Source organism: Phalacrocorax carbo, chromosome 5, assembly GCF_963921805.1.
Source record: "Phalacrocorax carbo chromosome 5, bPhaCar2.1, whole genome shotgun sequence".
Classification (NCBI taxonomy): Eukaryota; Metazoa; Chordata; class Aves; order Suliformes; family Phalacrocoracidae; genus Phalacrocorax; species Phalacrocorax carbo.
The window spans coordinates 30,298,313-30,322,772 of NC_087517.1; the positions used below are offsets into that span (position 1 = coordinate 30,298,313).

A 24,460-nucleotide genomic window follows, 5' to 3' on the forward strand; every position below is an offset into this window, starting at 1 on the left:
ATAACATGGAGGACTAAAAACTTGTGTGTTAAACTTGTGGTAGAAAACCACTTAAACTGTTGTCATTAATGAAGTGTTTAAGAACTGTTTGGTAGTGTATATTACAAATAGTAATAGTGCATGGGTTTTCTTTTGTGCTTTCTGGAAGATGAAATGCAACCTGGAGAAGACTTGGTACTGTAGGAAAGAATGGGGTTATTATATTTGCATGGACACAGGCTACTCTTGGAATTCTTATAAAAATTGTCACGCCTAGACTACTTAAAATGCAGTGAGTTTACAATTAATTTCTTTCATGGCCAGTTTACCAGTATAGGCATATAGGTAGAGTATTTTTTGTCTGTAAGCATTTGTCAGACTAATACCTGGTTTATGTGGGACAAAAATCATGGCAACAGAGAGAGGCATAACAAAATTCCAGGTGCTTAGAAGAATTTAATTTGCTTTTTCCAAAAATCTGTAAGTTTTCTTTCATTGTTTGTTTTTAAAGAAAATCAGGTTTAATTCTTTTCACTTCCTAAGAGTTTTTTCTAAACTGATGTTGGAACTAACTATTTGGTACTTATTTCGGTGTTCACACACATACAAATGCAAAAGCTCATTTGAACAGTCGCTTTCAATACTAGATGTACAGATTTTTATTTATATACATTGACTTCCTTTCTTTTGATGTGAGATGCAGCTACTACTTTGAAATGCTGTTTTATCTTTGTTGATTAGCAATCATTTACTGTAAGACAGAAATTTCATTTTATACTCAAGGTTAAAGTGTGACTCTACTGCTTTAGGCAACACGTCTCCAAAGAGTATTCTCTTTCCTGTAATACTGAAGTATAGTTTGCATTGAAATGGAAGTTTCCCTGACTTTGTGTTTAAAATTAAATGTCTTGAATGTGGTCATGGTACCACCACCTGTATTGACACTTCTAAGTCTTCTCCTCAGGGGGCCAGTAAAGTTGAGCAAGGAGAGGGGCATTTCTCCCTCTTTCCACCTTTCTTCTGATCTGAGCACCCTCTGCCTCCAGGCCTTTTCCCAAAGCAGAAATGCTCTACTAGTTGTTTTGCTCCAGCTCTGAAGACAGGTGTGCTGCCTTAGGGTAGCCAGAGGCCTGAGTAGGTAGGGCAGCACAGGGTGGTACACAGAATTAGTATTGTGGCTATGGAGGTAATATCCATTCTTAATATTTGGAGTTCTGTGTAATAGAGTGGTATTGCTGTATCACCATGGGGAGCATTTCCTTGTATTTTGAAGTTCTTTTTTATATGTAAAATATTTTCATATCAGTATTTAAAGAACTGAAAAGTAATTTTCACAGATCGGTGCAGAATTTAACTGTCATTGCGCTCTGCCTACGTGCACGGTTTTGGAAGTTTTGCAACCTCTTTTTACAGAGTTCTGTATTTCGGTGATCTAGGTTTCCTCAGTTACTGCTTAGAAATATGAGTGTATTAGGACCCATATATGATACAAAAGTTAGGTCACGACAAACTACTGTGTACCTCTAAATATAGAAATATTTATTTGCAGTCAGGTTCAAGTGGAAATGGCTTCCATCATTATGTATACTGACTTTAAAACTACTGAGTAGAAAAGACTAAGTTGCTGTGATGTAGGGCCATACACGGTCTGGTTGTGGAAAGGATTTGCATGGAGATGTTGCATATTTAGTTCAGACAGAAGGCGGCTGAAATCTAAGTGCCCAATGCAGAAGCAGTTGCTATTGTTTATCTGCAAACTGCAGTTGCGGGGGAGAGGGAGGGCTGTGGCAGGGCATGTTGCACCTTGGCACTGAGGGAGCACCATTCCTGACAAACTGCCGGTCGTTATTCCAAATTGTGGAGGTACTAGGTCATCATAGTGCAAAATGCTCAAGCCATTTTTTTAAGATGAGCAAAACGTGTGTTTTTCTGATCTCGTTACTGGAGGAGACTGGACCTGTTTTTCATAAACATTACACACAGAAAAATCAACCTGAGGCAGACACCTGGCATGAAAAAATTGTGCCTGAATGCTAATAGTTTGGCAACTTTTTAATACATAAATGAAAACAGTATGTAGTAATGGGAATTCAGCTGCAGTGATTGCTACCAGATCCACCAAGAATAATGGACTTGCATACCAACCCAGACTTACGACAAATATTGTGATTGTAGGTAACTAAATGACCATGGAATCTGGAGCAGAGAACCAGCAGAGTGGAGATGCAGCCGTTACAGAGGCAGAAACCCAACAGATGACAGTACAGGCACAACCACAGATTGCAACGTTAGCCCAGGTATAAAATCATACGGTGTAATAGTTTTACCTATTGGATAATTTTTTTAAGAGGGATAATGTCTGCTCATGGGCCTGAGAGAAGGTTCCATTGGTACAATTCTGAAACAGGTGCAATGTATAGTTGGTTTAATATCTGTCTTCACATTTTTAAAGCAGTAGAGATTTTTAACTTCCCATCACGCTAGGCTGTGTTAGTTCTGAAGAACTGTATGTGTCTAAACTGTGTAATGTTAACAGGATAATGCATTAAAATATTTCTAGCATTCTTTACCACAACCATACCGCTGAAAGGTATTTTTTTCAAAACATGTAACTTACTGTCTTTTTTATATTGACTGGATTGTTTTGCTGTTATGTTTTCCTTTAGAAACTTGTCTATAGCAGTCAGTTTAATTATGAAGAAGACAAGCTGAAAATACAAATAACGCAGCAAATACAACACCTTATCAGATGGGATTAATATTGTAAACATAATCAAGTGAAACAACATGGCATTTGACAGCTCGTGTTACCCTGTTGTTTCCAGAATTTCACAGAATTGTTGGCTGTTTCGAGAGACAGTAGTAGATAATTTATTTTCCCCAAATTATTTTGGAGAGACAAGAATTGCAATCCCAGCTACATCTCTAATTTTGGAATCCGGTTTCATTCTTGGATACACTAATGGTTGGCAGAAGCAACTCCATTGTGTAAATTAGAACAAAATCTGTTTGGCTCTCTTCTGTAACCATTTCATTTTAAAAGTATTTGCAGTCTGCAGAACAAACAGGCTTTTTAGATCTTCTGGTTTGGGGAATTGAGTGTCTTTTAAGTGGCACAAATCACTTACCATTTTATAAATTATTAGTGTCTTTTTAAAGTCACTACACCTTTTGGTAAATCAGAAGTAGTACACTTCCATTCAAGTGATAGTGTAGGGATTGAAGCTGTTGAAATGCACAGGGTGATTTTGTTCAGTGAAGCTGTAGTGTGAATTTACAGGACACCAGCTGCCCTGCACCAGCTTGCCTCTTCGGGCAGTTTTCTCACTGTCTAACTTAGGCACAGGATGTAGGTGGTGTGAATGACACTTCAGTGTGAACTGAGTGGAAGTAGTTTATTTCTCTTGCAAAACCAGTAAACTGCTTCTCGCTTGGTATGCATTAAGATTTAGTCCAGAGAAGCAAGAATGTTTTAAAGTTGTTTGCTAACATACTAACCTCCATGTAGCTGAACTTACAGATACATAGTGGGTTGAATGCACTTCACTTGGGCGAAATTACCCTGGTACTTGAATGAGAATTTTTTCTAAGTAAGACAAAGCTGTACAGCTATGGTTAAAATTAATGTGAACCACAAAGAAACATGTTATATTTTTCCTAATTTCCTCTGTTGTCATTCACTGTATAGTTGCGCCTTAGCTTTTCTCCAGGCTTTATATTCCTTGTAGAAGTGACAGAGCAGTCTAAACATAATTCCTTATCCTGTTCACATCAGTGTTATGTTATTATGATATTTTTAATATGTGAAGTGGCAATGTTGGCATTAGGGAGTGCCCTCAGAGGCTTAGGCAAATCTAAATAACTAATTATGTCAGTTTAATTCTTTCATTATCTCTTGTAAGGTCACCCCTCATGTAAGCTTAGTTTAGTTGCTACACTTCTAGTGAGTTCAGGGTAGTTTTTAGAGTCAAAAGGAAACTCGTTCCAGTTCCACAAGGTATGAGTCAGAGACATCTGCGGAAGTTACACTCTGCTGTTGGCTTAATCCAACCACAGAGTGGCCTCCAGTTGATCAGCCTTGCTGTCATTGCCAAGGACTTTTTAGTCAGACATGCTTTATTAAAAAAGGTTGCGTAGTAAAGGAATATAATTTGCCAGAGGAAACTGTGCTCATATGTTAATCTCAGCCCCGCTTTCTCTCAGCTGTGAGTTTTGTACTGCCATGTAGTGCTGCAACCATTTTCATAAAAAGGAAAGTAAAGACAAACACAAAGTCATGTATTAGGGGGAGACAGCTGTAGAGGAGAGAGGTCTACGTGTAATTCCCCTGAATTTTGTTGTTAAGCAAGATTTCCTTGCAAGTGGCGGATGTTTATGGAAATTCAGAGATCAGCTACTGAATCTTTTTGAGAACCACATGTTTATGGGGACAGCAGAGGATTTACTTCTGCATTTGGTACATAGCAGCTCTTTGAGATTACGTAGGACAGCAGTGCAGTCCCTTCTCACATTGTAGCTACAGGGATTTAATTTCTTGAAAATGCTGTTGAACACTGGAGGATTGTTAAATTTTCCAAACTTGGGTGTCTAGGAGAAGGCTGGCTAGTCAGTGACCCATGACCTGGCAAAGGTCTGCCAGAGAAGCTCACGCTTGCCTGCAGTCCTTCCCCGAGGGCTGTGCTGGTGTGAGTCAGCTGCAAACCAAGGGCTGTGCGCACTAGTACGGCAGCCCTGGCAGCCTTCTGCCTTTCAGGAGCCCTCCAGGTGTGAACACATGCATTTTGTCACCAGACAGTTGCTGAGTACTGGATGAGCACTGGGGCATCTGCCCAGCCACATAGCAACCTTGGTGCATGGCCCTTCAGCCGCCCATAATAGTTCTTGTGACCTGCCAGTGTGAGACTTCCCTGCGTGACACGAGCTTTGTGTGGGTATTGCTGTCCTCGGAGCCTGAGCCCCTGCGCAGGACATGCTAGCGTACCGTGCTCGAGTCGTTAGCGTATCGCTGGTGGCATAGCCTCTATGCCTACAGGTCTGTGCTGGAGAAACAAAATTGTATGTAGAAACTGAGGGTTTAAAATGTGGGCTATTTTTCTAAATAGAAAAAACTCCAAGACTAGAGTTTGTGTTGACCCGTTACACTGAGTTACAACAACTGCCTACAGACCGTTTGTTTCCACAGCAAACCCATGGATTTTCTGTCTGAACACATGGTCAGTTTCCTTTATTTAAATGGAATTTGCCAACTACTCAATATCTTTTAGACTATAGAAAGTCTGAAAGATATGCTCCCTAAAAAATTTAACTTCTTGCATCTGGCAAACACTTTGCATTTACTTGAGTGAGAACAAAAATAGCTCCACTCGCATATGTTTCTGCCTTTGACTCAGCAGTGTCTGTAGGAGTACACCCAAGTCCTAGCAATATCTAACTGTATGCGAAAGGTAATAAAGTGTTTTTATTAAGTTACCTCAAAATAGAGACAGTCGTGTTTTTCTTATTCTTGGTAGTGATTTTACAATCACTGACAATTTTGAGCCTGCAGAAATTCTGCATTAGATTAATTTGTAAAGTAGGTCAGATGTTGGGCTTAGGCAGTTCAGGGGGTTTTATATTATGCTGAAACATTTGGGTCGTCTAACTGGGGTCTAGAAGAGACACAATTCTTCCACCAAAAAGCGTTCTTGGTAGTGAAATAAGATTTTACAATAACCTAATTTTTGCTTACTGTCTCTTCTTTGCAGGTATCTATGCCAGCAGCTCACGCAACGTCTTCTGCGCCCACGGTGACCTTAGTTCAGCTGCCCAATGGGCAGACGGTTCAGGTGCATGGCGTAATTCAGGCTGCCCAGCCATCAGTTATTCAGTCACCACAGGTCCAGACAGTTCAGGTACTGACTGAAGAAAATTCCTGTTACATTAATTGGGCCTTTTGAATACTCCTGCCAGTTCACTGGTTTCCAGTGTGTTTGTGTCCTGGATTGTGTTTTTGCTTATATAAACTTTAAGAGCATGATGAAGGCAAAAGCTGTACAGTATTTGCTACACTCTGACTTTTTTTCTGTTCTGGTTTAACCATTTTTCACTTTCAAACATTGCTGAGTTTCATTTCCCTCTAGAATTTGGTTGGTGAGTTTAACAGCTTCATGGTTTTTCTTACAGTATTACTCTCCTTTTTCTCTCTACTGCATTCTCATACATCTTTATTAAGTAAGAGTTCATACTATTCTGAAGTGAACAAAAGGGGGTTTTTTAATAATGTAATCTTTAATCATTAATGAGGCTGATATTCTGGGATGAGAGTCTTTGCTACTTAGAAAATATTTGCACTGGCTTACAAAACAGATGCCTGTATGTTAATGCTCCTTAAAATAAACCTATCGGTCCTCTCAAAAATGGTTTTAAAATATGCCTGTTGAACATTGTTTGCTTTGTAAAGCCTTAGCATTTTCTCTTCTGTAAAGCAAGACAGATAATGCAATATGATGAGGTAGCTTGAAGACATAGGAGACAAGTAGTCTGAAATCTTTAAAACCTGTAACTTTTTTTTTAACCACTTTAAGCCCAGCGTTAGTGAATGCAAAAAGAAAAATTGCTTGGTGTACAGCAGATACATGGGGCAATGACTATACATCATTCCTTTGCTATTAGTACATTGAGCTCAAAAAAAGTTTAATTTTAAAATGTAGACATTTTAACTATTTGATACAGATATTTAGCTGGGTATTATTTTAAAAAATAAGAAGGCATGCATAATTTAAAACTAGGCCATACTGATAATAATCTTTGTTTATTCCTTGTCAGCTTTAGTGCTGAGTTTCTGGCAGGCTCTACCCTCCTCAGCCACTGGAGTCAAAAGTTTAGAGTTTTAATCTATCAGATGTGAGCAGTTTTCAGATAAGTGCACAAGTTACTAGCCCAGGGGTGGAAGATAAGAGACAGACAATGAAACCATGCTTGGAATTCACCTGCCTCAGTGCAAAGCCAGAACCTGTTTGGAATGCTGCCATATTCAAAGCCCAGTCTTCACGGTCAGCCTTGGACCTTTTCAGGCCCTCTATCTGATAACTGAGATTTGGGCCCTGCAAGCTTTTTGAGCCTTTTGGAATCTTCCCTACAGTGCATAAAATGCCGGGCTGTGAGCTATGTTTCTCTCACAGGCATTTCTCTATTCACTAACTGTCATTAGCTTTTGTATATTTGTCACAATACTGTAGTCTTTGGAAAACAGTCTCTGTTTTTATGTGTTGGAGGTGTTTTTACATTTTTGTCATACTTAAAATTTAAAATTATTGAAATATGATTGATACAAACATTTTAGCTTTCCTTCCTAAATCTTTGTCATCGTCTGAGATGTTCAGAATTGCAGCACTGCATTGTTTCTTAGCATCTTCATGTATGACATTTTCCTGACAAATTTCCACCCCACAAAAGGCAGTCTGTCTATAACGTATCAACATATCTACCTAATTATTTATAAATTGATGTTTCTCAACCTCAGTATTTTGCTCTTTCTTTCTAAATGTTTCTGCTATCTTAATTGGGTTTTAGTTTTTCTCTCCCTAAATTTTACTTTAAAAATCTTCCTTTGTTTCCTTAAAATGGATGGAAATAAGGAATCACGGAAAGCAAAATGTGTATGGAATTGATGTTTATATTTTCTTATTGGAGTACTTAAATTATGAAGGACATTCTCACAGGTAGATAACTGAAGGTGGTCACCTTCACTGGATCTGCTACTAAACAGTCTGCCCTTTCTGTCTGTTGCCTAGGTAGAAGCACTGTAGAGTACTTGCATTGTAGTGTTTTTCACAGGATGTCAACATTTCCTTAAAATAAAGACATTGGAAGTGTCTTGTTAAGCTTGATTGCTATTCTTATTTACAGATCTCCACTATAGCAGAAAGTGAAGACTCACAGGAATCAGTAGACAGTGTCACAGACTCACAGAAACGAAGAGAAATTCTTTCCAGACGACCCTCCTACAGGTATGGAGGTTAAAAGCAGAAGCATTTTGCTTGATGAATGCATTCTTTATGTGGGGAGACAAACAGTGTGATTGTATAGTTATTTTTAGATTTACCATTTAACTGAAATCTCTCTTCTACAATGTCTTTCCATGGAATAGGATGTAAAGAGATAAGCAGATAGGAGGAGGAGGAAGAAACCTCAGCTATTACACTCAGTTAAGACAGAAATGACCTGAGAAAAAGCTAATTGCCAAATTTGTGAACATTGAGGTATCATTGTGCTAATTGCCTTAGAGATAGCTTTAATGGATACTTAATACATATACTGAAGCTTTGCAAGAAAGTGGCGTCTGTATAATCTGTAATCTGCAAAAAATAAGCTCTGTAGTTTTTCATGATTGTTGAAATGCTAGCAGCAATCAAACTTAATTCCTTTCTTCCATGAGACTTTCAATGAACATGTGGTGTTCATGGCTCAGAGAGAATTTCTGCTTGAGCAAAATTGATTGTGTTTAAAGTTTAAGAAGTCAGGATATGAGTTGAATGTAGTGATAGGCATCTAGTATCTTTAGTTGTCATGCCAAAACTTCTCCAGTAAGACCAACTGAGGTGGTCATATGTTACTTTATTAATTAAGCCCTTGCACAGGTGAAAGGTTTAGAGGAGAAATAGTACGAGGAGTGGCTGAAGTCACTTGGTTTCTTAAGCCTAGAGAAGAGGAGACCAAGGGGAGACTTCACTGTGGTCTACAGCTTCCTCACAAGGGGAGGAGGAGGGGCAGGTGCTGATCTCTCCTCTCTGGTGACCAATGACAGGACCTGAGGGAATGGCAGGAAGGTGTGCCAGGGGAGGTTTAGGTGGGATATTAGGAAAAGGTTCTTCACCCAGAGGGTTGTGGAGCATGGGAACAGGCTCCCCAGGGAGGCAGTCACGGCACCAAGCCTGACAATATTCAAGAAGCACTTGAGCATCACCCTCAGAGATATGGTGTGAATTTTGGGATTGTCTTGTGCTGGGACAGGAGTTGGACTTGATGATCCTTGTGGGTCCCTTCCAACTCAGGACATTCTATATCTCATCCGTTATTTTAATTTTTTTTTAGCACTTGCAGATTATTTTCTACCTTCTCCAGAGCCTTCAGGGCTGTTCTGCAGAAGATAGTGAAAATCATTGCTGAAGATCCCTAGCCATAATAGATCTGGGAAAATATTCTTATTTGTGAGGGAGCAGTGTTGCTAACTTCAAGGCTGCCACAGACTTCCTTGCAGTGTGCTTCTGCAGAGAGACACTTGCTTTTACTATATATGGAAGAATGGCTGTATATCGTGAGACAACAGAGCTAAGTAGACAAGCAGCAAAACTGAGAAGAAGGGACTTGTGCATGCTGACTTCTTGTTGAGATGAACTCCTTTGCACGCACTGATGCCACACCACAGCCTCTATCCTCAAACTAGATCCTGGTGACTCAGCAAAACTTTGTGATTGTAGAACTTTTATATGCAGCTCAGACTCTGGGCCAGCTTAGAGGTCATGTCAGACAGGCCAAGCCAGACTACAGCTGTGTTTAGTGAGTTCCCAGCTGACATTATTCAAGCTGCTCTAACTAGCTCCAGAGACAAGATAGGTGCAGATAGATTCACAGAACTGAAGAGCTATAGCTCTTCCTCAGAAACTCCACCTTGATCCTGCTACCGAAGTACATCATGTGTTCCCCATGTCAGTTTGTCAGCTCCTGTATTTGTAAAGCTGCCACCTTATCTTCTATCTTAAATCTCATGTTTATGATGGCAAAGGTAGGTTTTTAACCACCAGATCATATCTGACATGAGCTTAAAAATTGGTGAGCTGTAGTTTCATCTTTTCTATTTTGAGCTCTTGGGTTTTGTTTGTCATCCTCCCTGCTCTCTCCATATTTTTTAATCTGTTTTGTCCACTAGTTTTTCTGGTCTAGCACCTAGATTGCAAACTCTCTGGATGGGAATTTTTTATTTGTCCAAATGATGCTTGGTACAGTGGAGTGCTTGTGCAATGCTGGCGTTACTGCCTGCATGCAGAGTCAAAACAGCAACAGCAAAGCTCTGTTTGTCAAGTTGCTTAGCAGAGCGACAGCTCTCCCCAAATAGCTCCATACAGTTGTTCTGGCTCCCAAAGCCTTAGGAGCCTTATTTAAGAAGTGCGTGTTGTCTTGGAGCTTGGGGTCTACAGCTGTGTTTGCTTCATCACACTTTGAGTTCTAGTGACAGCCCACAGGAAAACATATGAGGAGAATGACAAAAAATGTTGCCCTTTACCGATAATAGAATATGCTAGCAGTGAAAGGGCTTGACAATCCTCTGAGGGACAGTGTTTGGTCTACATAATGCAAATTGCAGTAACTGCTAGGGTCAGTCTTTCAGTCATGTTCAGTGAGACCTGTAACAGTGATGTTTTAGGAGTTTTGGCTTTGGATAATTAACCCATAAAAGTAATTAAACAAACTGTTCTTTCCTTTACCCATGCTAATCTCACAGCTTTCTCAGGCAGGGCACCTGTAAATTTAACTGTGTGACTTCACTTAAACACCCAGCATTGTCTCCCAGGCAGGTGTTAGATTATAAACGGGTTGCTCTTTACAAGCATTTCTGCTAACTTCCTTCATACTCAGCTCTCTGGCTGAGGCCTTAATCTGAAACGGAGCAGTTCCCCTGATCTAAGTGAAGACATAGGTTTTCTACATACTTTTGCTTTCTTCAAATCTTTATGTGGCTAAAAGCAGGAAACAAGTAAAAATGGATGAGAGAGAAACATGTTTTTAAGAAAAAGGGAGGTTGTGATAGCTGTATTTTGGATTGAGAAGAACCTGTTGAGAAGCACCTGTATCTTGTGTTGATAAGCACAGCTGTTCTGTGCTGGCTCCCTTGCCCATCTGTGCATGGCACTTTGAACAATCCTCTCCAATAAGAGTTTGAAGATAGTACGGGTTTTTCGTTCTGCACCCGTATTTTCCTTGCTGGCTTACTGCACTTTACAGTTTTCTCCAGCATTATGTATCAAATAGACTTTTTTTTCCCCCTAGTTTTTATTAAAATCTCTACAACACACTGTCTTTGCCAGAAAAATTTTGAATGACTTGTCCTCAGACGCCCCAGGAGTGCCAAGGATTGAAGAAGAAAAGTCTGAAGAGGAAACAGCAGCACCTGCCATCGCCACTGTTACGGTGCCAACTCCCATTTACCAAACCAGCAGTGGGCAGTACAGTATGTAGTCTGAATTTCTCAGTGGTGCTAGTAAGTGGGGATGAGAAGATGAAGAACTATTATTTCTATAACTGTTTGGACTAGTACAAAGCAGGAGGCAAAAATAAGATTACTTTAGTTTGACTGTTTGATAACCATGCCTTTTAAACACATTCCTATTGTAAGTATTTGAAATGTTCAGTTGACGTCCTGGGACTACTTGCCAGTTAGCGCAGCTAATGCATCATGAGGCAAAATATGAATTAACCATCATGCTATTATAAAGTTTTTAAACTTCAGGAACCAGATGAGGTAACTCAGAAGTTTCTTTTTTTCCTAGCAGATTATTAATTCTGGTTCACACAATTATAACCTCATTGATAGAGAAAACATTACAGTCCGCAATTACATTTTTAGAAAGTCCTGAAAAAATAAGAACTTCAGCAACCTTATTTAAAATACATAATAAATACATGTTTCTGTGTTTTCTTTAATCATTAGATTTTATAGATACAGTGCTTTGACTTAAAGTATTGAGGCTACAGCGGTAAAGCCAGAATTCACACACTGTCTCACACAAACAAATGCAGTTTTAAATATACAAAAGGGAGAAAGAACTACTTGTTTATATCTTTCTTTTAAAATCTCTTTAAAATTTTGTATCTCTGTTTACTCCTTAGCCACTTTGCCTAATACCCTATTTAATTTTTTTGAAGCTGATGTGGTTAACTCTGCTATCCTACCACAAATGTAAAATAACTGCTTGTGCAGATACCTGAGATTTTGGGGTGTCTGTATATATGAACACAATGAAATTCTGTGGAATCACGAATGAGGGGCGATGTCTTAGTACACCTGCATGACACGATTGAGAGAAAGAAAGGGAAAAAAATGCAACAAGTAAGGCTGCTTGAAGGGAAAAAATGTGTGAAACTGGACCTTTATGAAAAAAAAAAACTCTGCTAGGAAAGTGCTAAGGAAGTTGTAGAGAAGGGGGGATACAATCAGAAGAAAAAAATGCGAAAGCAAGAAGAAAACAAAACACAAAATGGATAGCAATAGCAGCAGAGGAGACTGAAGGGCATAAAGCATGGAAGAGGAGAGGAATTTCAGATGAGAAGAAAAAAGCAAGGACTGAGGAAAAGACCTAAATCAACCAAGAAGAAAACCTTAACAAATAAAAGTATTCCCCAGGGCAGGATTGTAGCTCTTCTGTGTGATGCTGTTTTGTCAGAGAAACCAATTTGTGCTTTAGGCTGTGTTTTTTGGGCCCCCCCGCCCAAAATATGGGTGTGTCCCCCCTCCAGTGGGATGGGGGAGAGAATTGGAAGAGTAAAAGTGAGAGAAGTTGTAGGTTGAGATAAAGACAGTTTAATAATAAGTAAAGCAAAAGCCACACACGCAAGCAAAGCAAAACAAGGAATTCATTCACTCCTTCCCATCGGCAGGCAGGTGTTCAGCCATCTCCAGGAAAGCAGGGCTCCATCACGCATAACAGCTATTTGGGAAGACAAACACCATTAACTCTGAATGTCCTCCCCTTCCTTCTTCTTCCCCCAGCTTTATATGCTGAGGATGAGGTCATATGATGAGGAATATCCCTTTGGTGAGTTGGGGTCAGCTGTCCAAGCTGTGTCCCCTCCCAACTCCTTGTGCAACCCAGCCTGTGCTCTGGTGGGGTGGGGTGAGAAGCAGAAAAGGCCTTGACTCTGTGTAAGCACTGCTCAGCAGTAACTAGGAACATCCCTGTATTATCAACACTGTTTCCAGCACAAATCCAAAACATAGCCTCATACTAGCTACTATCAAGAAAATTAACTCTACCCCAGCCAAAACCAGCAGAATGGGTCTAACAAAAAAAATGAAAACTTACCTTCAAAGCATGATTTCTTTCATGTACATTAAAGATGTGTCTGATTTGAGGGTTTATAAGGGTTCAAGGGGTTTAACTCAGACCAGTATTCTTCCATATCTAGGTTTAATACTGTAAGTTAATGGGTGAATTAGTGTCTTAAATGCTGTGTTGATTTTTTTTTGCCTTCAGTTGCTATTACCCAAGGAGGAGCAATACAGTTGTCTAACAATGGCACAGATGGAGTACAAGGTCTCCAGACATTGACTATGACCAATGCAGCTGCAACCCAACCTGGCACCACCATTTTACAATATGCACAGACTACAGATGGACAACAGATACTTGTACCCAGCAACCAAGTTGTTGTACAAGGTGAGAAACTTCACAGCCAGCCACTCTGCAGCATGTTTTCTCTATGCAGCTATAAGTTGCCAACCTAACTCCTTCATATGTGTCAGGAAACAGAATTAACAGCATTGGCACAAATAAGTGTCCAAAATGACTAACAGAAATTATGGACAAAGCTATTTGTCACATTTTCTTGGAGCCTTTCCTTTCAGACTGGTAAAGTTGTGGGTATTTTGAGTTTACTTGTTAAAACAATATATTTAATTTTTGTTTTCCATGCTGTATTTCCTGCATTTTATCCACACTTTTTTTTTTTTTTTTCATATGTTCTGCAAAAACTTATACCACTTTGGAGTTCTGAGTTCTTCCAGTCATCTGCAACAATAGTAAATTTAAAGCAAAGCATTAAAGTTAGGAAATAAGGTTGTTTGATACTTTCTTTCTCTAAGGACGCTTTACTTGATTAGTAATTTTTCCCCTTTTTAATTACAAGTCATAATTTCTTCCTACTGTGGCTTTTTTAAGTAGTCACCAAGTACTTAATCATTGAGTCTTAGAATCATAGAATAATTTAGGAAAGTGCCTTAAGAGATCGTTTGGTCTAGTCCTCCACTTAGAGCAAGCAGGGCTACCTCAACTTAGAATAAGTTGAGGGGGCTTATTATATTAAAAACCACATTTTGGTCTATTAAGAATTGGGGGGTATTAAAAAATCTGTTTATTAAAAATAACAAAAGAATGTACCCCTGCTTTCGTGATTTGAAAGTTATCCAGTGAAGATGTCTCTAGGCATCAGTGAAAATACACAGCCGAGAAGAATGCTATTGTTGCATTCATGTTCTGGTTTTTTTGCGTTCTTGAGGACATGTGATTTCTTTAGGTGGTATCGTATTTTTTTTAAACTCAGGCAAATATAACACAGTCCCAGATTACAGTAAAGAAACAAAAGAAACCCCAGACCTTGTTTATTCTCGAGAAGTAGTGAAGTTGAGTGTCTGGCTTACACTGCCTCTCTCTTGTTGGAGTAAATGCTACATTTCTACACCCTTTTTTCTGTGCCAAATACTTACACATGCAGTTTCTCCTTTTGCAGATAGACATTTGGAGCATAGCTAGAAATACTGTTTGCCATCCTTCATCTTCTTAAAAATGCCAAAACTGCCCAAAAAAACAGAGAATTAAAAAGAAATACACTAAGGGAGAAAGAAGCACAGCAATACAGCAAGACAAGTCAAGTTATCAAGCACAATTGAAGACTTCTTTAACAGGAATGCCCCAAACCTTGCATGCATCGATAAACTAAGACTGAGATAGCAATGATGACCCAGATGATGGTCATCCCTCCTGTACTGTAGCCCATAGTGCATGGTTAGATAGATGACTAGGTGATCCTTGCACCACCTTTAACAGCACTGTCACCAAACTGACATGATGTTCCCTTGTGTCTTTCAGCTGCCTCAGGAGATGTGCAGACCTACCAGATTCGCACCGCCCCTACCAGCACCATTGCACCAGGTGTAGTCATGGCATCCTCTCCAGCACTTCCAACCCAGCCAGCAGAAGAGGCCGCACGGAAGAGAGAAGTGCGTCTAATGAAGAACAGGCATGTACATTTAGATCATTCTTTTTTCAGTCAGCTCTGTGTAAAACTAGTGTAAGCACTAAGAATCCAAACCTTTCTTAGTCATTTTATGGAATGCTTTCTGAAGAATTTGCCTTTAAAGGTGCAAAGCAAAAAAACATACCTGCTAATGCCATGTATTGCAACTACGAAACCTTAAGTAAAGGTGTCATACTCATTCTGTGAGGTGCCAGAATTTGCTTGTTGCCGTAAGGAGAAAAGTCATTGGTGAGAGACTTGTAGGACCGCAGACATGTTCTTACAAACTCTGAGGTGAGTTGATTTTTTTGAGTTAATACATTCATGTAGTTTCCTTTCCTGGATTCTTTACCTTTGCCTTCTGCATGCATTCTCCTTGCTGCTGGCCTACCCACAGCCTTCACAAGTGCTTTTTTGATTGTCTCACTTGTTCTCTTTAGCTGCTTGCCTTTTGGGTTTTATCCTCCGGAGGCAGAAGGACTCAAGGAAAGCCTAAATGAGCAGCTACTCCTTTTCATGTCCTATGGAGCTAGTAGTGGCAACAGAGGGGCTGAAAGAGAGAGAGAGAGGAGACTTGACCCTGTAGGATTTAGTGTGTGAGGAGGAACAGCCAAGCCTACTGAGGTGGGGCTTGGTGGAGGCAGTGAAGGGGGGGAGCGAAAAAGAGAAGTTGGGCATGATGTGCCTTAAGCCTGCTGCTTTGGGAGAGGGAAGGCATGGGCCTGAGCTGACCCGGCACACCAGACTTGAACTCCATCCACAGATTCAAGCCTGTATGTTACAGTGGCACTGGGAAAACAGCAGTGGTTTCCTCTCCTCTGAGGAGGGGAAGCCCCATGAAAGCACTGTTTACTACATCCGTCAGTCTGAAAAAAGTGTTATGTTGTACAGGTGTGTTTATCTTCTGTAGATTGCTAAGCTGTGAACACAATAGGAAGTTAAGTGAGCAGACCTAATGCTTGTCTGAGAGGCTTTAATGAAGTAAATAATGCTGAACAGCAGAGTTCACTTTTTTAAAAGGTTTTTGTACAGAATGTCACCCATCTCCCCTTTTTATATATTTTTCTGATATCAGTGAATAGTAGATGTCACCCTTTCAGGCTTTGCATTTGAGAAAAATTTAATTAGCATTCTGAATCCCCTCATTTAGTCAGCAGTCTTATTTCATTAAAAGAAAGCTTTTGTGTTTGGGAAAGCCAAGAAAAACAATAGGGAATTACCCCTACTTGAGTTAAATTGACAGCTTCTGCAACAGTATCATGTTGCATGTGGTGCTTTTAGCCTGCCTGCTTAATAGGTATTTGCAAATCTAGGCTCCACAGCAAAGCAGGGAAAAGGGATATAGAGAGGCAGATGGTGAGGTGGTACTTACTGGAGGATTACAGTGTAAATATTCATAGATATTATTGTGCAAATTTTACATTTTAAAAGCTCTCTTGTAATTCAGTATAACTCAGCTGTTCATAAAGAGTAGCTAATGCACACAGACTTGAGGTGGCTTAATATACAGCCCAAGCTGGTGCAAAAATCACAAAAAGAAAGAAAAAATTGTCACCCAAGAAGACAGGTTAGTAGTTTGCAGTGGGAGGCACTTCCGGATCCAGCAGTACTTAATCTTTTGGTGACACAAGTAATGGCCCAAAATGACTTAAATTCTAAATGTTGCACATGGCCCACTGAAGTGCTGCAAGCATGTGAAATTGTATTTGTAGGAGTGACAAATGGATACCTGAGTCCTTTCAGTGCTTACAAACTAGGTTTTCTTCATCCTATCTCATTTGTGGAGCTGAATTTCAAAAATTACTTTTAGAGTCATCTTACCAGGTAGGTCCTGGAACAGACATTCTTTTTTACCTAGTACTTACAACTACTGTCTATCTAATAAGTGGAAGAACTGGGTTCAATTTTGTCCTCTCATTTCCCAGAACGTTGACTGTATCGCCAATCTATGCAGTATTTGCAATGAAGGGACGCTCAGACTCTCCTTTTGAAGGTGCTCTGCTTTGCACCTAAAGGTTCAGGGCAAATGAGCATGAACGTTTACATATATCTGCAGTGTGCTGCTTTGACAAGCTGCATTGCAGGAGGAGAGCCTTCTGCCTGGGCTCCCATCCATCTGTGGCATTTAGCCTTGTGCATACTTTGCACACTGGTACCATTACTGTTGCTGTGCAGGGTAGCTTCTGCGTGGTGTTACTACCTTTGGGATGCTCAGCACCACATTAGCACCTTTCAGGTATTTTTCATTGGTGTTCTTAGTATGTTACCAAGTCACCAACAGGCAACTCAGTCTTTACAAGCAAGCCTTTAAAAGTTTGTCTCAAGATCTGGCTCAGCACATTAACACTGCCATTTTCTTAGCACAGCAGACAAGGAATGAAGAATTGTATGGTTGCTAGTGACTGTTTATTTTGTGATTTTTTTTGGAGTCGTTTATATTATCATTGCAGTGATACAGACATTATTAATAAAATGAAAGTATTGCTCGAGACCAAATACACAAAGTCTCTAAATACAGCTGCTTTTTTTGCACTGGTTGAACATCCTGACCATTAGTATTTGGTTGGACTGCAGCAAAGGGAAGAGTTAAGACTATAAAGACGTTAATAGATGAATATTGGTCTTATCCATGTTTTTATTATTCATCAATCTATTACAGTAAGATCAAATTACTGCAGCAACATTCGACTCGGCGTAAAGGCTCTAATGTAAATCCTGCAATCAGAACTTTGTCATTGAGTAGGATCCTTTTCTCACAGAAGCGGAATTTTATTGGTGCTGACTTACTGGGATCTGTGTGTTGAAATGATCTGTGCATTCTGAGTGTGTGTGATTTGGGAGAAGCAATTGTTATGAACTTAGCCTTTTTTCCTAACTTGCATTTCTTAACAAAACCTCCATATTCTAAACATAGCAGTACTAGGTAAAGGTTTGACCTGAAAAATTAAGTAGCCCATGTCTGCAAGTAATTGTTCTGGATCTGAATGGGTTTTTTTGCTTTGCAGAGAGGCAGCACGTGAATGTCGCAGAAAGAAAAAGGAGTATGTGAAATGTCTAGAAAATCGAGTGGCTGTGCTTGAAAACCAAAACAAGACACTGATTGAGGAGTTGAAAGCACTTAAGGACCTTTACTGCCACAAATCAGATTAATTTTGGATTCCCATTTTCACTTGTCCAGGTGGGATAGAGACTGATTCTGGCTATACCCAGAAAGACAAAGTAAACTTTTTATTTTCTAAACATTTCTTTTTTTCTATGCGCAAAACTGCCTGAAGCAACTACAGAATATACTTCATCTGTGCTTTGCATCAAACTGTGAATGTTCAAGTACTTGCCTCCTCTTCTCCCCCTAAAAGATTATTTTCATCAGTCTCAGCGTGAAGAAGAACAGGCTGCTTTCTCGTCTCCCCTTCCTCTTCAAAGAGTAACAGTGGTCACTTGAGATGTTTCTGTGGGGAGGGTCCTTTTGTAATGATTTCAAGAATTTGTGCTGAGCTCTTTCCATTGCCTTAGAGACGGAACCACCCCAGCCTCTTGGTCCAGAGAACTGCGGGCCACATACGTGGAGCATGCATGGTGCAATGAAGAAGAAGTGGTTGCCAAATTGGTTTCACGTATTTGTTATGAACTATAAAAATACACAGCTAAGCGGCATGCCAAATGAAAGTCACTTCACGGTCACGTTCTTGGTGTGGAGATAACATACCTTTTTCAAACTAGCCCAGGAGGAGTTTTGATTTGTAATCTGTATTAAGCCCTCCTGCACTAGTAAAAACTTCTCCATACCTCAGAAACAAATGCATTGAAATGGGCTTCACTGGTCAGTTGTTGCTTCTCAAAGCTTATGTGTGCAAGTTTGTTCAGCATTCTGAATGCACAAAAAGCGAACACCAACTTCATAGGATATTGGTTGGGAAATGATATCTGGATGGGAAAAGAATTCAGAATAAAAAAATACAATAGTGACGTTTAGGAACCAGTCACGTAGTAAGCAAGGGTAACACATGAAAGCACCTATTTGTATGCAGAAGAACTAAGCAGCTGAAGCATGGCCAACTCCACATACATACTCCCTGATGACGGTATAGTCTATGTCCCAAGTCCTCTCAAGTAATGAAGTTATTTTATTTCCCTACCACTGTCTTATGTAATGGAATTTATTGTGCTCAGTAGAAACATCAGCCTGATTTGCTAAATTCTCTTTCAAACTTTGAGGCTGCCTTCCGTGCATAAATTAAATTACAGTAGGACAACTACCAGGACAACCTCAAATATTGAAGAGGACTTCAAACATGAATATTCGAACTTCTGCTTCGCAAGGGACAATATTAATTATCTGAACCTGGCCAGGCTAGCTAAGTTCTTAACTTATTCAGAGGATTTTTTATGTAAAGGATCAGATTTACCAAGTAATTTATTCCTGTAAGTAAAGCTACTCATGTGCCTCAGATGTTGGCAAGATCAGGTTTTTTGTGTGCACTGAGGAAATGTGATCTTTCCCAGATTTACATTGTCAAAAGGTAGTTCATGTTTAAAAACAGCTCTGTACTAAGCACCAGGAATTTAAAAGAATCATGCCCAAAAAGAACCAAAAAAGAATGTCAAGAAGCTGTCAAAAAGAATGTGTCAAAAAGAATCATGTGCCGTTTGTTTACTGGCGATCTGAAGCCAGGCTCTTGATACATTAACTTGGGTCATTTGATGGAGTAAGTTTACGTTGGGCTTATGGTCAAACTTCTATGTATAGAGACATATGAATAAGGCTGTGGACTGTACTAAAGCCTTGCCTAGCAAAGTATTAGCTAGTATTTTTTTTTCATTCACTCTACCTGTTTTTAAGATAAATTTCAAACACAAGCTTCTAAAAGATTATACACATTCAATGTGACATTATAAGAAGATCTGGAAGACTCTTGGCAGTTGAGTCTCAAACAGCTAAGCAGTATTAAAAGTTCTAGTTTTCTCATTTGAGAGGGCATTCAGTTTCCAAGAGAATTTAAAAGGAGCAGGATTAGACTTGTAGCATTATTGTTTAAATCTAGAGTTATTAATAATTTGAAATTATGTTTGTATTTCAAGAAGAGAACATAAGTATCAGAATTATGAAAGAATTCATTTTCACAAGTTTCGAGGGGGTTTATAAGTGGTCTATTTTTATCTGCCATAGAGAATTGATTTTCATATTTTTATTTAATGGAAGATTAATTGTTACTTTAGCAATGCAAATTGAAAGACCCTAAATTCTCAGCAATGCTTTTATAAAAACTAACTGATTTTTAAAGTCAGAGAATACAAATATACACAACGGTTACCAGTTTTTCAAAACTAGTGCTGAAGTAGAAATGTGGATAACGCAGGACTCATTCTTGTAAAACATGAAGCCCATGTAAAACATGGCCTCACTTATACAGTTAAACGGAATAGTTCCTCCAACTTTGAGAAACATGGAAACAGCTGTACATGGTTACATTAAGGTTGTTTCTTTTGTAGAACCATCTGTTTGCAAAAACCTGAGTTTTTGCAGAGAACCTGAATGAGGCTAGCCGTGATCTGAGAGCTGTTCTTAGTGGGTAATGATCACTGTCTGGCGCTTGCTGATAGCCGCTCAGCACAAAGCCTGGGAGCTGAATGGACTGGGGAACCGAAACCGGGACCTGGACGGGGCTCTTCTAATACAGGGTTGGTGCAAATTTGTGCAGCGGTGAGAGGAGAACTGTCTTACCGGTTTGTCTGTGCGTGGTCTGCGAGTAGTCTGTAGTGTTTCTAGTCTAGACCTCATTAGCAACTAACGTTTCACTGAGAAAGAACGTTGTTTTAAAATATATAGGGATCTGCAAGAATCTTTATGTATGCTGCACTGAGGATTTAGGGACTTATATTCCTTTAATGGAAATTTTAAATGACAATAATAAAAAAATGTATTAGACCAAGTACAGGGCTGGCTAGGGTTACCCAATCATGCTTCACTATTCATGTTAACCCAGAAGGGTAAAGAATATGATATAGGAATCAATTCATATGTTATTTACCAAGTAGTGAGGTTGGGGTAATCAGCTTCTATAAACTAAGGCCATTTGGAAGTAGGACGGAAATTATGCTGGCAGAGGGGAGGGAGGGTAAGTTTTATGGCTCACAGTTGTGAGTTTTCAAGAACTGATAGCCTGTTTAACCTGAAGAGAGGGTCAGAAAGGGCTAGATCCATTATGTTCATAATAAACAAGAATTGGTTTGAAATATAATTTTTGTAATGTCATTATTTTGCAAAATAGCACCGATCAGGCAGTTAAGATATTGTCAGAGGTGCTCTTTTAATTTAGATATTCTTGGAAAAGGAAAATACATATGTATAATATATGTACATATATATATATACACACAGTATATAATCTACAGCTCTGAGAGCTTTTAAGTCAGGAATGCTGAGTATTATAGTATATGGAGGTCAGAAAAAATTTTTACTTTTCTGTGTGTGTCTGGGTGTGTGTGGATGCGTGCGCATGTGTGAAAGCTTCCCTCCCCACCCCCCGCCCCAGTAGTTCTGGGCTGCATTATTCTAGCGCTTATTACTGATTTGTTTTGTACTGTTTCTCAGTTATTCATTTTCAAGAATTTTATTTCATCTTTCATGGCTTTTGTGAGGTTTGTTTTTGGTTTTTATTGATTGATATTTTTGAAATTATGTAACAGTTGTTTTACAACAACCACCACCCCCCAGAATAATTCACTTTTGTGCTTTTTCTCTTTGGCAGCTATATATCAAAGGCAAGACAATTGAAAAGGTTGTTAAGGTGTTGTTTTCTAAGGGAACCACTGGTAAGCCTTTGGTTTTCCCCCTGGGGTAGTGGCGATGCATTTTTATTTAAGCAGCGATTTCACCAGAATCAGGTAGTTGCCAGCACCATTGCTTGTATCTGAAAGCACAATTTTAGCCTGTCATGCTCATCAGGACTGTACAGACACCTGCAGGTTCTGGCTCTTCTGTAGTTGGTGTTTGCGTTGCAGACCGCTGTCTTCTCTGGTACTTGTAGGTTGATCAGAAAATTGGTGGGGTGTTTGGAATCATTAAGAGGCTCAGGAAAAAAAAGTTAGATTTAATAAGGAAAAACAGCCCTGATAGTTTCTGATCTAAATTTGTACTACAGTTCTTTTTAAACCTGGGCTTCCAGTAGACTGCAGCTGCAAGTAGTCATCTGTTAGCAAAAAACGGCCTCTGCTTTTGTTATATTTTTCTAATTTATGACAGACAGTGCTATTTGTGGGTTAAAGACAAGTCTCCCCATCAAAGCAAGTCCATTATCAGTGGTTGCAGATCTATGACAATTGATAAAGGATTTCATTGGTTTTCTAAGACCCTGTTTTTATTGTAATTTTTTCATCTGAAGCTGGTTAGTGATGTAACATTTGCCAATGATCTAACCAAAAGGTCACGTATTTATTTTTATTACACTATATTCTTTGTAAATGTTTAATTAAAATGTGCACTTTTTTAAAAAAAAAAAAAAACACAGAACAAAAAAAAATAAAAGCAATTGGGTGTGCTTGAGAAGCATCCTGGCACAATTGTTGTAATCCTGCCGCCTGCACACAATTCACTCCTCTCTCCACAGCAGTTGACTCCCCCGCAAATTTAACTTGCTGATTAGCACCTGGTGTCCAGCAGGCATTACTTCAAAATGGCAGGAGATCTGAACTGGCAGTACTGAAGACTGGAAAGAATTAGGTGTGTGGTGTCTCAGAGCAGTATGTACAGGATGGATGTTAAATTATTTTTAGAATAGAACTAGTTCAGTGATCCCCGGTGGGAAAGGGAGGTTAATTTGGAAGGAAAGCTAAACTATTTTTCAGCCACTTTATTCCCCTTTTCTTAATTGGAGAATTGGCTGCAAAGTTTACAAGCTGCATCCCAAGAAAATAAATGAAAAGGCTTTCCAGTTCTTTGATACCAGGAAATAAAGGTATATTGACAAAATGTCAGCCTGCTTTAAAAGATAAAAAAAAAAAAGCACAACCACCTTTCTTTTGCAGGAACAATTATAATGTAGTTGCAACCCTGAAATCTGTCACTGTGAGCAGGTTTTGAAAGCATACAGTACATTGAGGGTTCTCTTTTCTGTGCCTGGGAACTTGTTTCCTTGAGCTTTTGAATTTGCTAGCTGTAAAAGACACTGATTTTGCAGAAACCTGAATGTATCATGAAGTTCAGTTGGTCTGGGAGGAGCCAGACTAATGAAGAGAAGCAGGGCGCTGAAATCCTATCTACTGTGTGCTTGTGACAGGTTCAGGTCTGTGGTTGGAAACGGCTTAAATCTGTACATCTTTGGGGAAAAGGAGCCAGATCCACTTGGTAAAGAGGGTTTGCATTTCAAGTGTTTTTAAAATGTATTTAAGCTCTGGCCCACAAAGAGACTTGCTTGGGCTAGTTTGCATAGCACAAGTTGGAGACAGTGACCTGTCTGTGCTCTGGTACTGCAGGTGCAGTTTGTGACTTGCCATGTAACTGGTGAGTTCAGGTCTTGCTTTCACCAGTGAGAGGCAGAAGTCAGTTGTCCTCAGGAGCTGTGTGCTGGCGGGGAAGGGGACAGGGGCAGGCTGTAATGATCCACGGTTGGCTCACTTCATAGGATGACCGATTACTGTACTCACAACTTGGGAGCAGTCGGTTCACTTGGTATCAGCCCAGCTATGTATTTCTCTAAATTAGGGGATAGCTGAGTGAGAACATGGGGAAGGCAGGCCTTGGGCCAGTTATCTGGAAATGTCCACTCTTAAGAACTAAGGATGTTCAGATGCTCTCCACAAGTTGTGTTTTATCCAGGTGCCACTCCATTTTTTGTGTGTGTAATACATTTATTTATATTAATTTTAAAAAGATGTAGGACTTCAAGTTTGTATGAGATTTGAAACTGTGCTGCTGATATGGACTTCTAGGGCTGGGATGGGGAACAGGACAAGAAAAGGTGCTAGTTGGCAGCCAACCCCTCCGCAGACTTGTCCACAGATTGGTTGTTCGCTTCAAAAATAAGTTGTTTCTACTCTGGATTTATATTTTGAAATTGTTTTGGAACAATGTTTTTCAGGGAAGCTTCCAGAGTGAGGGTTATCATTCTCCTTTTGTAATGTAAGCTGGAAAGAGTAAGTTCACCTCATCTGCATTTCTGATTCTTTACCCAAACCATGTCAGCACAGAACAGGGTATTGGAACTCGACTCCCACATACTTGTGGAAGTTAAAAGACTAAATGAAAATCCATTATTGGGGGAAAATAAATTCTTATTTACATTTCCCCCAAAATTTAGAAACATCCCTGTTGTGGTTTTGTTTTGTTTTTGTTTTTTTTTTACTTTTTATTTGTGCTTTATCTGTGTTTTAAAAAAATTGTACTGGGTTATAATGCATTTTATTAACACTATGTACATATTAGCTGCTTTGTGTTTCAGAATGGTAGTAATTGCTTTGTATATTAAAGTGATTCTTGTGAATTTGTGAATTATTG

General features: G+C 39.4%; 1 protein-coding gene across 2 annotated transcripts in view; it reads left to right on the forward strand.

Annotated features, from left to right (window-relative positions):
• Nucleotides 1–24,454, forward strand: part of CREB1 (cAMP responsive element binding protein 1) — a 42,402-nt gene extending 17,948 nt beyond the window's left edge. Inside the window, exons 2-8 of one of the 2 annotated variants that reach the window (XM_064451837.1) lie at nucleotides 2,155–2,276; nucleotides 5,724–5,870; nucleotides 7,867–7,967; nucleotides 11,043–11,185; nucleotides 13,209–13,391; nucleotides 14,820–14,974; nucleotides 17,977–24,454. In XM_064451837.1, coding sequence (XP_064307907.1) covers nucleotides 2,163–2,276; nucleotides 5,724–5,870; nucleotides 7,867–7,967; nucleotides 11,043–11,185; nucleotides 13,209–13,391; nucleotides 14,820–14,974; nucleotides 17,977–18,117 — 984 coding nt within the window. In that variant the 5' untranslated portion in view covers nucleotides 2,155–2,162 and the 3' untranslated portion in view covers nucleotides 18,118–24,454. The remainder of the gene's footprint in view (nucleotides 1–2,154; nucleotides 2,277–5,723; nucleotides 5,871–7,866; nucleotides 7,968–11,042; nucleotides 11,186–13,208; nucleotides 13,392–14,819; nucleotides 14,975–17,976) is intronic. The other variant, XM_064451838.1, reaches the window with a different exon arrangement.
• The last annotated feature ends 6 nt before the right edge of the window (nucleotides 24,455–24,460 follow it).